Source organism: Lissotriton vulgaris, chromosome 4_2, assembly GCF_964263255.1.
Source record: "Lissotriton vulgaris chromosome 4_2, aLisVul1.2, whole genome shotgun sequence".
Lineage (NCBI taxonomy): Eukaryota > Metazoa > Chordata > Amphibia > Caudata > Salamandridae > Lissotriton > Lissotriton vulgaris.
Window position 1 is genome coordinate 10,594,505 of NC_141692.1, and position 16,424 is coordinate 10,610,928.

General features: G+C 47.6%; 1 protein-coding gene across 1 annotated transcript in view; it reads left to right on the plus strand.

The window, feature by feature from the left end:
• LOC147718121 (uncharacterized) overlaps nt 1–16,424 on the plus strand; it is an 89,190-nt gene that overhangs the window by 24,827 nt on the left and 47,939 nt on the right. Inside the window, exon 2 of the mRNA XM_086919196.1 lies at nt 2,109–2,225. Within this exon, the coding sequence (XP_086775322.1) occupies nt 2,109–2,225 (117 nt within the window). The remainder of the gene's footprint in view (nt 1–2,108; nt 2,226–16,424) is intronic.

Genomic DNA, 16,424 nt, shown 5'->3' on the forward strand with positions numbered 1-16,424 from the left:
AGCTTGTATACTGCCAGTTCATGGCTGCAGCACAAGCTCCCATAAAGAAATGGGAGTATGCGACTGCACCATGTGCCGTCACATTTCAATAGTGGTGACCGGACCGCCAATTGGAAGTTGGTCGGTCTCGAGATGGCAACGTTGTTGGGCAGACGTGAGTTCCTCCAACATTGTAATGATGCCCTAAGTTGGGACTTGAGGTATTGCAGCTATGTAAAATACCAGGTTTGTTGCCTTTGGAAATGTGTTTTTTTCTTTTGCGATGGAACACAAATTACACTCTTTTTTCAAACTAACTTTTGAAAACCATTGGCAACCATGCTCCCAGGAATTCCACATAATAATTTATAGCCTCCACAGAACCCTCCGACATGGCAACTATTTGCAGGTTTACTCTCCCACCATATTTTATTGAGTTGGTGACTTTTCTTTTTTGGTCCTACTACTCACCACATCCCTCTGTTCGTGTGATTTAACTATGGCCTTTGCAGTAGTGACACATAGTGATAATCTGTGGAAGTTCTTTCGTGTGTCAACAATTCTACCGTGCACCAGGTCCACGTGCTGCATAAACTTGTGCATATTACGGCTCTATTTTTTGCAACTATTACTTATTGGTTATTGAAATGCTAAGAGCCACCAGGAACAACAGCAAAAATAATTAAGAGCACATACAAGATTGTCTTATCATTTGAGCTACTAACTAATTACATCTATACAGTACTTGATAAAGTCCAAACCGAGTAAAATAATGTAAAGAAATATTGACCTTTATTCATTTCCCCATTTGGATCCAATGCCCAGAGTGTGTCCCCACATTCACTTAGGTCCTCTTACATTCAATGTAATGTTGTAGGCTTATCCCAGAAGACAACCCTATGAAACAACCCCACCTCACAAGTTTGCCATTTGGTTATAAAGTCAGTAAATCCCTTTCTCGTGAGATGATATTTTAAACCTGCCCTGCAGCCACATAACATGAGGAGGGGTCTTTGGTTTCCATAATTTCTACAGAAGATTAACTCCTGGTATGTAACCTTATGTATCATTGTTTTGTTATTCAATAGCACAGTTTTTATGGGTAAAGACCTTCCAATCACAAGGGCTCTTTTAAAGCCCTCCAAAATGTGTGCCTAATACTGATCACATGTTTGATGGACCAATAGTATACTTCTCCTATTAAAGGAGAGTCAGATGTTTGGCACTCAGCCTTTCTACCCTTGATGCCCAATGCATTTTCATTCTTACTCTTTGCATCCGCCAAAGTCTGAAGCTGATACGGTGTGTGGGCACAGCACTGGAAAGTGGTGGTGGCTAACTATGTTTAAACAGAACTGCAAGACTATGGGAAGATTGGAAAACTAGAGCCTAGATGTGCTAACATTTTATACAGTGGTTATGCCACTTCTTTTTGGTGCAGCCACAAAACGATTGGTGACTTGGTTAAGAAAATGTTAAGTAATACAGCCCTATGCATTACGTTGCGTTTCATTGCCTTTGGGAGGCGTTCCATGTGTGAAGCATGCATCCACCCTTGGATTATGGGGCTTTCACAGATTTGCTGAAGCTAAAAAAACTGGGAATGAGTCAAAATGCTACGCCTTCTAAAGCGAGGCATAATGAGTAGAAATATCTTTATTTCTCCTTGTTATTTCCTCTTCTATGCATGATGACGGAGTGGGAATCTCATGCCCCTGGAAGATATTTCCCTTATGTTTTCATTTTGTGCAATAATGTTAAGGGCCTCAAATACCCCACAGCATCATGGCTTACCCTTTGTGCCCACCAAAGCCTGAAGGTGATGGTGTGTGGGACACTCTTAAGCCACAGTATGCAGTGATGGTCTTGTACGTTAAAACTGAACTGTATGTACCTGTATGCACCTGGTGGTATCTGGTCTTTGTTAGTGCTGCTTAGCACACACTGTGTAGCCACAAGCCATACAAGAGGGAGGGAGTCAAATGGACTTTGGAGGAAATATCACTTATGTGTTAAACGTACACAATACCTTTAAGGACCTCAAATGCTCCACAGCATCATGGTCAGTAGGCGAGAGGTCCTGTCGCTGCTTGGAGCATCTCTAACAAACTGTTTGTTTCCCTTCCCAGCTCACGGTTTGAGTTGCTACTCATGTTCAGATCGGCCAGATCATCCCTCATGCCAGATCTACACCAACTGCACCTCCGACCTGGGATCCTACTGCATGAAAGTGAAGGACTACTTATGTAAGCCCGCGCAGACCTTGATGTAAAGCCTGTGTTTCATTATTAGAACTATAGACCATAACAGTAGCAAACTAATTGGCCTGGTATCAAAGATGAAGAAAGCTCTGCATGTTCACCAGGAGACACCTTGCAATAATTGGCCTGGCCTCCAGATGGCGGCATTGCTGCCAAGGACCATGAGTGCAAGAACACATGTGCTGCTTCTAACTTGGTTTCTATTTACATCTAGACTTTCCCCACTGCCACTGTTGTGCCCACCCTTGCAGAACATGCCCCTCTCTGTAAGCCAATACCTAACTGAGGTTCAGAATACACCACTTCTTGTAAGCCAGTTCTAACTGAGGCTCAGAACACACCCCTCTCTGTAAGCCAATACCTATGTGAGGCTCAGAACACACCCCTTCCTGTAAGCCAGTCCCTAACTAAGGTTCAGAACACACCCTTCTTTATAAGCCAATCCCTAGTTGAGGCTCAGAACACACTGTCTTTATTAGCCAATCCCTCGTTGAGGCTCAGAACCCACCCTCTTTATTAGCCAATCCCTAGTTGAGGCTCAGAACACACCCTCTTTATTAGCCAATCCCTTTGGGAGAGGTTACTGAAGGCATTGTTTGCAAACTCTGGTGCAGCCCCTATCCCTCCAACAAAGCAAGAGACTGTCTGGGGTACATCAAAGATAGGACCAGAGGACAAGGGGGCACGCTTGGACATTGAACGGGAGGAGGGGAAGGCTGGGGGCGTTTAACAGACATCGCTTCATTTTACTGTCGTAAAACACCTTTCGTAAGAAAGCAGAAGGACACCTGCGTGTGTAATTCCAGTTAACTGTCAAATTTGAAATATTAATGTGTCTTTTTCACAAAATGTATCAATTGACAAAGTCTTCAGCTAACCATTTGAATTACTAGGTTTATACCGGATCTAACCAGTTCTTTATTCAATGTATCTGTTTGGAAAATGCTTTTTTTTTTTTTCTCTAGTTCTCTTTTCTCTGCAACTTCATTATTCAATTGGATTTCTATTGGGTGATATCAAAACAGCCATTACTGGTCCAGCTTCCGGGTTGAGTGCACATTTTGCAAATAATGTTTTCTTTCTCAGCTGATTCTAAAGGCATTTGTATTGGATGAGTGGGTATTCTATTGAATTACGTGTCTATAATTGCTGCTATGGTTGGCATTTCTATTGGCAATAAGGTCTTTTTAATCTTTTCGTCTTGTCTGTTTGAGGCGGTGGGTTTGTCATTTGGAATCAATCCATACAATCAGTTCAAAACTTTATTCAGCAGCATTGTGGCAGCCATAAAAGTTTTTCATAAACAGAAAATGATAAACATTTTACATCCTAACATTTTAAATTCAGATTTGGCAATATATGAAATGCCTCAGATAGAAGGATAAGCTATGTCATACAGAGCCGAATTGCAACAGCAGATCTCTCTAGTGCTTTGAAGTTTGTGCAGCCTTTAAAAATGCGCCCACATTAAAAGACACTTTGTCATTACGTAAAGTGATAAGGATGTAAGAGTGGGTCTGCATTGACCTAGGCCGTAACAGTACCTCTTAAATTGGGAGTTAAAAACAACTTGGAATATTACGAGTAACATTTGTAGAAAAAGATCAAATGGAGCATAGTCTGTTTAGAAATATCGACAAACAGGCAAGATATAGAATGAAGATGTTGTGTATAGCTCAGGAGAAGGCATGACCGGTACTTAACAGTGCCTGATCTAAAACGAAGTAAGAGAGAATGTGTCCCATCTGCCAGCAGTCTCCCTAGAAATCTGTTTTCTTCTTGCTGGATTGCCTTCCAGATGGAAATGCCCATAACTGTGCACCGTACATAGCAAGTGGGTGGCACTGGGATTCAAACTTTTTTAACACTATGTCTAGAAATCCACCACCCTGGGGATTGGGGAAGAGAGCATAGGGACCTGAAGGCAGAAGAAAAGTTTGCGGTATGATGAAAGATGTTAAAAGACCATGACCCTTGGGAGGAGAAATAAATACCCAAATAAGGGAAGGGGCTTGTACTGGTCAGAGCGTTGGGTCCAATTGTCAGGGTTGATAGGGGCCTTCACTCAGGCCCACAAGACACGACGTGGGATTTGGCAAATTTAGCTTGGTGGTCGAGGGAGGCCATGAAACTGGTAAAGGCGTGTACTATGAGACACAGTGCCCTAGGGGTTTGTTCTAAAAGCACTGCGTCATCCATGTACAAGAGGGCTGGGAATGGGTTGTCCCTGTTACTGGATGGTCTAAAAGTGAGGGATTGACATTGTTCAAATACAAAATAAATAAAGGACCAACACACACTCATGCCTGACACCACACTGAATTTTGATTATTCCTGTGACTTCTCCTTGTTGACTAATGCAGACTCTAGCCTTCATTACCTCATTTAAATGGGCCACAAATGGACCAAGACAGTGTCAAGCCCATCAAAAATAAGAATTTCCCCCCCGTTTACACAGTCGAATGCTGAAGTCATAAATGTGGAGAAGTGTGGTTCATGGGTTAGAGCGGCAGACCTTGATGCAGAGTGCTGGCCAGGGACCAGGGTTCGATTCCCGCCTCGGCGGGATTGGGCTTAAATTCCTCTGACCGGATATTCTCGCCTCAGTGCCGAATCTAAGCATGGGCCCCACGCTGCAACTCTGGGCAATAGCTTGCTTAGTCTCCACAACGGCCTCTGATACACAAGGGATGCCTGGTTTCACCATGGGATGCCCAGGAGTGGACACCTCACAAGGAAAAGCCAGGAGGGGTTCCCTTGTGGTAGGAGTACAAGCGCCGGGATGCTTACGGGTTACTGTTCGCGCTATACAAATACAACACATTTACATTTACATAAATGCTAAGTAAAGCGGAGATCTTTTAGCCATTGTATATTTAACTAGCACCAGGTCAAGATTAAGGCATTGCTCGATGATCCCTAGTTTGCGTCTGAAGCCATACTGACAGCTATAGAGTATGGATTTGGTGTCCATTCCCTCAGTAATTCTATTATATGTAACGCAGCTCAGTACTTTGGCTGTACTGTCCAGGAGGGGAATTGGCCCGTAGCATGCAGGAGATGAGCGGTCCCCCATTTTGAATATTGGGATGATGGCAGCGGATCTGCATGCGGCGGGTAGGGTATTATGTGCACGACCATTGAAGATAATCGTGAGGAGTTGGATCCAAAATGATACATTATGTCTGATTAAAGTGATGTGGACACTCTCAGGACCCCGTGCTTTGTCACCCAAGCCCTGAAGGATCGAAGCCTCGACCTCCAGCAGAGTGAAAACGCGCCTCTAACAGTTGGTCAACTTGAAAAGTGTCTCCTAAATGAGGGGCAGTGTAGATTCCCTTAAAATGTTCCTCACGATTTCCACTGGTAGAGGGCTCATGGTAGAGGGCTGAAACTGGATTTGAGTTCAGTAGCAGTGGCCCAGAATGTCTTACTGCAGCCCTGTTTGGATATTTGTAAGAGTGCATCCAAGCAAAAGCTTACAACTTCCTGGCAGCATGTTTTTATGGCTTTTCTGTATTGCTTACACAGACTGCTCACCAAATAATGATCCCTGGGTTTGGTAGTTTGTACAAGGTCGAGATCCCTATCTGCTTTTCAGCAGATAGGGTTGCTCGTGCCTACCTGTTACCACCATAAATCAAATTCGACTCCAAGGGGCAGCTTGGTGAATGGTCTCTTACCACTGTAGCTGGGAGGGGGGGGGGTGCAGACCTTAACAGTGAACCAGGGACAGCGTTGGATCCTTGGATGCCGGAAAGCTAGAGATTCAAGCTTCAGCTTCAGTTTAGGACCTTTCACTCCAGTTGCTGCCTATCTGCTGATAGTACAAGCTGTAGGCTTACAGACAGCAGCTGTGGCTCTTCCTTCAAGTGCGGACGGTGGCGGTGGCAGCAACACCAGGGGAGGAGTGGATTTCTGCTGTTCACTTACCCTTCTGCTTTGTATCATTTTGAATTGCATAGTGTCTCATGGCACTGTTATTCTGGGTGCGCCGCGTAGACATATAGCAGTGTTTGACTCTTCTGGTGGATACCTGCTGGGGACTAACAAGGACTCATGAAAATTCTGTTAGGTGCCAGAGGGGCTGCTAGCCGATCTGGAGCAAGACGAGCAGGTGCACAAAACACCAACAATCATCATTAAACATGAAAGGGCGTTATGCTTCTGAGGTTCGCAGGTCTAGCTGTCAGGCTGCCCCTCTTGAGTTTGAGTTTTGGGGTGGCAAGCAATACTTGGTCTTGAAACTGATAAGGCAGTGAATCCCTGCCAAAGGCAAGACGATTGGAGATAGGGAAACCCAGAATAGGCGGGATACTGTGATGGTGCAATCTCAAATTACCATTGAAATTGGAAATTTCAAACAGCAGCGATCACCCCTAACGCCAATCAATGATTGATTGATTGAAAGCATGCTTGAGCAAGCAATCAGGCTTGTGGAGGGTGAAATCAATCTAACTGAACGTAGACTCTCCCTAGACCACGAGGTTGTGCTTTCTCAGCTGTCTGGTGCTATTTCTGGTTCTATCGATAGACCCCAATGAAGCGCAGCTTTAAAATAGGTTCTGCCACCACCCGGAGAGGGAATTGAGATTGCCAGCCAGGCGTCCGTTGTTGCAGTAGATCTATCTCTAGATCTACCAAGCCAAGGTGATTCATGCACGTCTTGCTCACCACAGCCAGCTGTAATAGGTAAAAGACCACTAGTCAAAGCTACAGCTCCAAAGAGAAAGTTACCCTTTAGAAGTACCCGGGGTTCCAAAGATCTACTTTCCTGGGTTCAACCGTCTGCACCTTCCTGTCTGCCTGCTCAATATCATTGCCTCCCCTTGCTACTGCGGACCCTGCTCACACCTTAACAGGCTCCAAGTGATTGAGCATATTTTCTGCAAAGGTTGAAGCCTTCCTAGAGGCCAAGACAAAACCTTTGGCAGACCGACTTGGTTTCATAGAGACCCTGGCTAAAATCTTTGTAAAGTAAGGGCTTCCAACTTACCGACTATGGTTGGTTCCTTCCTTAAAGCCTATTACTGTCCATTTTACAGCCTCATCCCATATACTGCCGGAGCCTGACATCAGTCTCCAGGGCACTTGCACCGTATCATATCATATCATGTTGTATCATCATAGGGTCTTGGTTATGCTTTCCTCCACCCGGAGGAGGACCAACTGGTATTTACAGTAGTGATTAGATAATGTGAGGGTGAGAGTGCAGTATCATAAAATTACCTCCATCTATCGATCTTTGTTTTTATTATGTTGAAGATGGGGTAATGGTTAAAACAAAGTGGTGGTGCAGTGATAGAAGGGCAACTGTTCTATCACACCTGTTTGAAAAAGTGACTGGTCAACATGTTTCAGACCTCTTACACCAAGTAGTGTCTGGGGGCTTTCTTCAGGACCAATGGAGAGCTTGGTATTTAGTTGTAACGTGCATATGTAAGTAGTGCAATTACCCCTCTTCTTGGGTGTGCCTGTTTGCACTCTTATGTGTTGTAGATGCATTTGTGTCTACAACTTACTGGAGGGTAGCTGCCTCGGGGAATGGGCGGGCGGACTCTCTTTGGGTCCTGTATAGCAACTTGCGCTGGCACATTCTACCGTGCCCTGGTGAATACTACTTACCTACGCACGTTACAACTAAATAACATGCTTTCAGTTGGTTCGGGTGGAGGAAAGCACAACCAAGACCCTATTTTAGAGAGGGGGAAAGGACATAACTCAATGAAAAAAATGGTGGAAGAATATAACTTAATAGAAAAAAAAATAGAATTAAGTTAACCATCCAATGTATAGTGCTCGTCATCGCGGTCAACGCAAAACAGAAGACAAAAAGAAAGTGTCAAAAGTGGAGGGAGTGTTACATCAAAGCAATCTGCTTTATTACTCGTGTTAGAAATGTATGCTTGTGGGCGGTACATCATATGTAACACTCCCCTCACTTTTCATTTTTTTACGATCCTTTGTGGTGGCACCGTCTTGTATCCATGGATAATTGAAGACCAATGATGGATGTATAATATGATCTCCTGACATTATCACATTGATGAAGCTTACTCCAATGACATGAATAAAAGGAAGATTGTTTAAACAAATCATCTAGGTTTGTATCTACAGGAATTTGGAAGAAAAGCTGTTCTATTACATTGACGAAAGGTGAAGAAACTTAAACATTCAACATTTTTGCGAGTGACGGAGGGGACGTTTATTTCTCTGGAGGAAAACGCATCAAGTTGATCATTTTACGCCTCTTGATCAAAAGGCGATACCCACTGGCATTTACATTCATTCAAATTACAGGCAACTAACTGGGACTCTGATTCTCATCTTTTCCATGTTATCTATATTCAGCTACATTCCCAGATCAATCTGATTTGGAAAAGGAGAAGGGAGGGCTTTAAAATGATTAAAGCACTGGGATAACGTATCAGATTTAAATTTTGGGAAACACTGCATATACAAATCTGCACATTAATCTGTTGCCAACCATATATGAACCGTACCTCGATAATATATCTAACCCTGTAGACCGGGCTTTGTATTTTAAATTTAGAACAGGGACTTTGCCTGTAAGTGAATTGACTGCCCGCTGGAAAACTTACCACCAGCGTTCTCCTTTCTGGGCGACATGCATAACCCGAGTTAAGTCAGTTGGCCACATTCTCTTTGAATGTCCGTCTTATCTAGCGCCGAGGCGGTGCTGGCTCAAACCATTATGCTGACTATTAGGCACTCGGCAGTACAAAGTGGCACTATGAATTTTAATGTCCGACACATGCACTCTGTTTGCCTGTGCCGTGTCCAAGTTATTAAAATGGTCCTGGGCAATTCGTTTAAAAAGGCTTTCTTTGTCAATTTAATGCTTGTCTTAAATGCTCATACAATGTTTTATCTGTGTAAATAGTATGAATTTGTCTAAATGTTTTTTTTTTGTCTTTAAATTCATTGTATTATGCTTTTATGATATTTTTATATTGAAATAAAGCCTTCAATCAATATCGCTTAATAATTCTTCTGAGTACTTGCACAGAGTGTGTGACAGGTTGCATATATAATTCTCCACATGGATCTAAAAAAACGACATATTCCTCAGTAAAACTTGTAAATACATGGGTGTGTGGTTGAATACATCAATACTCTCTGGATGAATGAAAGAGTGACTAGTATCTGGGTGATTAGATGAGTGCATGAGTAGAGCCTGACTGATTAGACAATGCGTGACTAATGCGTAAATAATTAAATACATGCATAGATACTGGTGGGATGCGTAAATGAGTGCAACTCTAGTGCCTGGATGATTATTATTATTATGTTTGCACTTGTAAAGCGCGCTGTTACCCGGAGGTTTCCTGGCGCTGTGCAACGCTGGGGAACCCGTCCTGGCTTTCCCTGTGGGATGGTCCCTGCTGGGAGTCCCCAGGGTGGAGCCATGCATCCCCGGCGTTGGGGGGGGGGGGGGGGGGGGGGGGCGTTGTGGAGATTAGGCAAGCTAATGCCCAGAGATGCCGAGTGGGACCCCAGATTAGAATAGGCACCGAAGCGAGAATTATCGAGTCCGCTGACCCAAGTCCATGACCCTGCCGCGTCGGGAATTGAACCCTGGTCCTGGCCGACTTCTGCTCCCGGGTCTGCCGCCTCTAACTGGTGAGCCACATGTATGCAAGAGTGCATACATAGTATATAGGTGATTTACAGAGTGCATGGATAGTGCATACATGATTGTTTAAGTGCATGCATAACACCTAGCCTATAGGATGAATGCATAAATTATTTATTTATTTATTTATTTTATTTTAACATTTAGTATAGCGCGAACAATGCCCGGAGGCGTCTCGGCGCTGTAAACTGCAGGCTCTCCTAACTTTGGCTTCTGGACTCTAGAGGTTAAACAGCCATGTTTTCAGCTGCTTCCTGAATATAAACAAATTAGGGCTGGATCTTATAGTTTGCGGGAGTGTGTTCCACAATTTCGGGGCAGCCACCAAGAAGCGTCTGTCTCCCCAGTTAACCAATCTAGTGCGTGGTACTACCAGATCGTTCATCTTTGCGGACCGAAGTGGCCGAGAAGGCTGATATGGGATAAGATGATCTCTCAGAAATTGTGGGGCCTGTTGGTGTAGTGTTTTATATACAATGCACAAGGTTTTAAATTTTATTCGGTTTTTTACAGGCAGCCAGTGAAGATCTCTCAGGGTGTTCGTTATTGGCTTAAATCTCGGAACACCTGAGAGTAACCTGGCCGCCGCGTTCTGTACAAGTTGCATTTTTTTAATAACTCTAATTTGAGCGTTGGCAAACAAGCCATTACAATAGTCTAGTGCCGACAATACAAGGGCACTTATCAGGGTTCTACCCACAGAATCAGGGAGAAATGGTAGGATCTTTCTTACAAGGCGTAGTTTATAAAAAGCTGCCGAGGTCGTCGGGTTGGCATGGGTCATAAATTATGTTTCAGCGATTGGATGCTGCTGATTTGTTTTTGGTTGAGTGAACAGGCAGTGCCTGGATGTTTAGATATCTACATGGGCAGTGCCTACTTTATAGCACAATCATAGCATGGCATAAGATTACGGAAATGTTGGACGTGCCGCTGAAATATGCAGCGCTGCTGCCCCTTGCATATCATTCGGACATTCCACTACTCCAAGAGGAAGTATTTAAGAGATTTAAGGAAAAATATAATATGTTGACTTGGGGTGACCTGTACCATGAGAGTAAATTTCGCACCCTTGAGCATATGGAAAGGGGAGACCACTCTGTCCCCCCGAACGTATGGATGGGTGCCCCGATCCCCCGGGAAACCATTGTGGGCGGGGGGCGTGACCCGGCTGGTATGCCCGAAGCGGCGTAGCCGGAGCACGTCCCTCCCGCCCAAAAGAGGTTGTCCTAAACACCCGCCCGGAAATCCGTGCACGGATAGGCGTGCTTGAGGCGGGTCCCCGCCCTCCCGCAGCTGGATAAATAGTGCGGGAATCCAACGAAGCTTCCTCTTGTTCCTGTGCTCTGAAGGCTGCACCACTCGTTGCTCGTGTGCCCTCAAGGGAACAAGCTGCACTTTTTGAGAACTTGTAATCCTTGTCTTTCTCTTTCAGTTATAAAGGCGTGTTTGGAGATCGAATCACCTTTGCAAGTCAGGTCGGACGGATTGAACGAAGACATGCCTGGCAAGAAACCCGGAAAGAGCTCCGAGATGGAAAGGATGCTGCGCACGTTGGTGAACCAAGTGGCGGTGATGGACCGAAAGTTGGGTAAAGTTGACCGGCTGGATCGAGGCCTAGCGGCCATCAGGAAATGGGTGGAGGCCCAGAATGCCCCCTCGGGAGGGCCTAAAAAGGTCATAGGACCGGCATTGCCGAATGTCACCCCAGGGGATAAGGGTAAGAAGAGGAAGGGGAAGGCGGGTCCCAGCGAGGCCCCAGTTCCAGTAGTAACTCCACCGATTCCCGTTGCGCCGGCGGCCAGCCCTGTACCAGGACCGGATGGGGGATTGCCAATCCCTGTGGTTATCACGCCACTGGGGGATGACCAGATGCCCCCGGAATTAGCACTTCAGTTAGCAGCGGTATTACCCTGGCTAAAGAAGGGAGCAGGGAGATCAGCGGCTGTGGGAGACCCGGCCGAAGAAGCCAGAATAATTATTGAGCAGTTGCGGCAGGCAAGGGATGCCGGGACAGCGAATGCACCTTCTATTTCCCCGCAGATGGCGAAGGTGGTCACGGCTGACGATCGGGAGAAGACAACGGACACGGCTTGGAGCACGGCTGAAGCGGGTAAGAGATCGTTGCCATTGGTGGGGGAGGGACCGGTGCCCTCAAGCCGGGAAAGCGTATCTCAACATATTCCCATGGTTACAAAAGAGATGGTGTGGGGAGACAAGTACATTAACATGTTTTCACTTTTGACTGACCATCGTGAGTTAGAATATGCAAAGACCTAGAAAGATCTCTGGCACCCCAGTGTATGGCGGGCCAAGATAGCGGAATTCAGGGTCGAAGAGACCATGGTGAACTGGGTCAGGGCCTTTTCTATCTTCGCAGCGATTATCGGAGAACGTAAACCAGAGGTGTTAACTGACCTGGCATGTTATCAGAACAGGATCATGAATTTCCATGCGATGTATGGGGGAAATGAATAGAAGAGCTATGATGTTGCCTTTAGAAAAGCGAAGGAGTTTAACCAGGCCTTGACATGGGATTGTTTGGATACAGTGTCATGGCACGCTCAGCTCTTGCCAGGACCGGCAAGTGCTTCAGTGTCAAGCACGAACGGCTCCGGGGGATTCCATCAGAGGCCGTCACAGCCCTTTTGGGCGAGCGCCGGGGGGTAATCCCAGCCCAGGTCAAGCGGGAACGGAGGCAAGCGAGGGGTGTGTTGGGGATTCAACAAAGGAACTTGTAACAGGCCTCAGGGAACGTGTAGGTTCTGGCACGCGTGCTCAGGCTGTGGGAATTCCTCACACCCGGAAACCAGTTGCCGATCTAAAGCCAATGGTGTGGGAGGAAAGGGGGGGTCCCAAGCAGGATTGATGCGGTGCCTCGGAAGCAAACATCTTCGCCCGAAGATATCTTGGCTTTGACCACTTGGCTGAACCGATACCCTGATCATGCGTCCGCCGGGACTCTGAGGGGTGGCTTTTCATATGGCTTCAGGATCCCGGCGGGCAATTTTCGGGGGAGCCCTTCCTGTAAGAACCAGCTGTCTATTCAACACAACCCAGCGGTGGCCGCCAAAAAGATAGCCAAAGAAGTTAGCTTGGGGCGAGTGGCAGGACCATTTGGCGGCCCACCAGTTGCGGATTTTGTGTATTCCCCTTTAGGAGTGGTTCCGAAAAAAGACCCGGGGGAGTATAGACTCATCCATAATCTATCGGACCGAGGGGGGCCTCAGTAAATGAACCAATTGACCCCGAAGTATGCTCAGTGAAGTATGCATCGTTCGATGACGCAGTCATACTGTTGAATCGCCTGGGCCCCGGTGCATTGTTAGCTAAATCAGACATTGAATCTGCATTCAGGTTACTCCCAGTACACCCTCAAGACCAGCGCCTGCTGGGATTTACGTTTCAGAGGAAATTCTACATGGATAAATGCATGCCCATGGGTTGTTCGATTTCATGTGCCTATTTTGAAATGTTTAGCTCCTTTTTGGAATGGGTGTTCACAGAGGCCACAGGGCATAGACAGGAGATGCACTATTTGGATGATTTCCTCTTTCTGGGCCCAGCGGGCCCTCAGGACTGTGCGCAGGCATTGCAGGACTTCTGCGTGCTCATGCGGGGTTTTGGGGTCCCATTGGCGCCAGGCAAGACGGTCGGGCCGTCTACCTCCCTCGAGTTTCTGGGTATAGAACTAGACTCAGAGGGGGGGTGTTTCCGTCTGCCGGCTGAGAAAGTGGCCAAGTTTAGGGCTTCCCTGGTACAATGTCTCCGAAACGGAGAAGGTGACCCTACACCAGTTGCAACACACAGTGGGTCAGCTTAACTTTGCATTAAGAGTGATGCCGATGGCTCGCCCTTTCTCTCGTTCCATAGCACAGGCTATGGTGAGCCTTAAGGAGGGACACCACCGCACTAGACTGTCGGCAGAGGTTCGCCAGGACATGCTCATTTGGCTGGCATTTCTGGAGGACTTCAATGGTCGAGTGGTGTGGAACAAACCCCCAGCCTCGTCGAGGGAACTCTGCTTATGGACCGACTCGGCGTGGGGTTTGGCGCAATCTTCGGAAACCGGTGGTCGGCACAAACATGGCCGGCGAGATGGCACACAAGCGGCCTAACAGGTAACATTGGTTTCTTGGAGTTATTCCCCGTCTGGGTGGCTCTGATGGCATGGCCAGAAGACTTTAGGGACCGCTCAGTGGTGTTTTGGTCAGATAACATGACAGTGGTCGAGTGCATTAATCACCAGGCAGCACGCTGCAAATGGATCTTACAACTGTTGAAGGAAATTGTATTGCGATGCATGAGATTGAACGTACAATTCAGGGCAAAACATGTGCCGGGTGTACTGAATAATGCAGCTGATGCTCTCTCTCGTTCAAAAATGCAGGCTTTCAGGGGTTATCTACCCACAGCGGAGCTAGTGGCGGCACCTTTCCCCGAAGCACTTTGGCGGATCGGTGCCCCGGACAACAAGACCTTGTGGCAGCCAGTTTAGCGCCAAGGACGAGGAAAGCTTATGAAGGGGCGTTCCGTTCATACTGCGCCTTTCTGGGGCCAGTAGGGGAGCATAGATGGGGGCGGGAAGAGTCCTTGCTCCAATTTTTGGTGGCACTTCATAAGTAAGGCCGGTCGGCGGCAACCGCCAACAGGTATAGGGCCGCCATAACATTTATGGCACAGCTCCACGGGATAAGGGACCCGACGAACTCCTTCTTAGTCAGGAAGGCTCTCCGTGGCTGGCGGCGCCTGGAGGGTCGCAGACAGGATAACAGGCACCCGATTGGGTTGGATAAATTGACCACCTTACTGGCGAAACTGGATGAGACCTGCTCCACGCCCAGCGAGGTAATACTGTTCCGAGCAGCTTTCGCATTGGCATTCTATGGGGCCCTGCGGGTGAGTGAACTAGTGGCAGGGAATAAGAAAGATGGGGAAGGAGGTCTACGCAGGGATCACGTCCAGATAAGGGGTGATTCTCTGCTGATCTCGATAGCCAGGTCGAAAACAGACCAGGAGTCCCTGGGGAATAGTGTGGTGTGGCAGCGCGCTCTGGGGAATCCCGGTTGTCCAGTGGGGCATGTGGAGGCCTACCTGAAACAGAGGTTGACAACATGGGGGGGGGCCCTGCTTAGACACATGGACGGCACCCCATTGACAAGATTTCAATTTCAGAGGGTGCTGGCAATTACGATTACAGAGGCGGGCTTGAACCCGTGTGATTTTGGGACCCACTCATTTAGAATAGGGGCCGCTACGAAAGCTACGGCTCGGGGTCTGTAGGCGGACGAGGTGAAACAATTAGGCCGTTGGTCCTCGAATTGTTTCAAGAGATATGTGCGACTGCACATGTTGTAAAAGACTGATGAAATGCACTCACGCTTATTGTCTTTTGTTTGGATTACAGTTTCGCAAGCCTGTCACGCGGGGCGGAAATTGGGATCGGCCCAGCATCAGCTGACCAGCAGGAAGGGATCACCAAATGGAGATCAAGTGGTCTGGGTCGTGGGCCACTCATACGCGAGGCGTGCCGGGGACATATTCAAAGCAGGTGACGCGATCCACACATCTGAGGAATATGGGTTCAGAGTGACCTTCCATGGGAAGTGAGGCCTCTGTATTGACCAATTGCAAAATTTTGTGGAGGAACTCTTAGGGCGGCACAGGTCACCGTCATCTGTAGTCATAGTGCACGTGGGGGGCAAAGACTTGGTGAGACTGGGAAGACGGGTGTTAGTTGAGCACATATTGTCTGCAGTTAGCTGGTTGGCCAAGAGGCTCCCGGGGTGTACGATTGCCTGGTCCCACATGATTCCCAGGAGAATATGGCGGGGGGGGGGGTTTGTCTATGTCAGCGTTGAACCACTCGGTAAAGAGGGTTAACAACAAGATTGAGAAACTGTTTCGCTCCGCTCATCTCCAAAGCATTTCCCATGGGTGTATTAGGGGTGATCGCTGTTATTTGAATGATGGGGTGCATCTGTCCAGGGCTGGGAATGAATTACTCATACGAGACTTCGTAGCTTGGGTAGTGGGTTTGAGGAGACATGACCTGTAGGAGGTGTGGGGGGGCCAGATAGTCGGTCAACTATCTGGCCTGTGGCTGTAAGGTCATGATCAGTGAGCAGTGATTTCAAGGTCCCTAGGGGGGGCACCACCCATTATGGATGGGAGCGCCCGGGGGGCGGTGGCCATTGGCCCCTCCCACGGGGGGGCGGTGGCCATTGGCCCCTCCCACGGGGGGCCGGCACCCACTACGGATGGGTCGCCCAGGGGGAGACGGCCATAGGCCCCTCCCAGGGGGGGAGATGGCTATATGCCCCTCCCACGAATTTCCCGGGGGCCGGATATCCGCTCCGGTGGAAGAGAGTGTGGGGAAGGGGGGGGGAGTCCATGCTGTCCTTCTTATGGATACCTCGCACACGAACTCAGACGACCTTAAGATGGTGTCGAGTGAAAGGGGGCCCCCACGACAAGGGAAGTTACAGTTGGCTGCGAGGGTAAAGTCCTCTGCGCATGCTCCACTC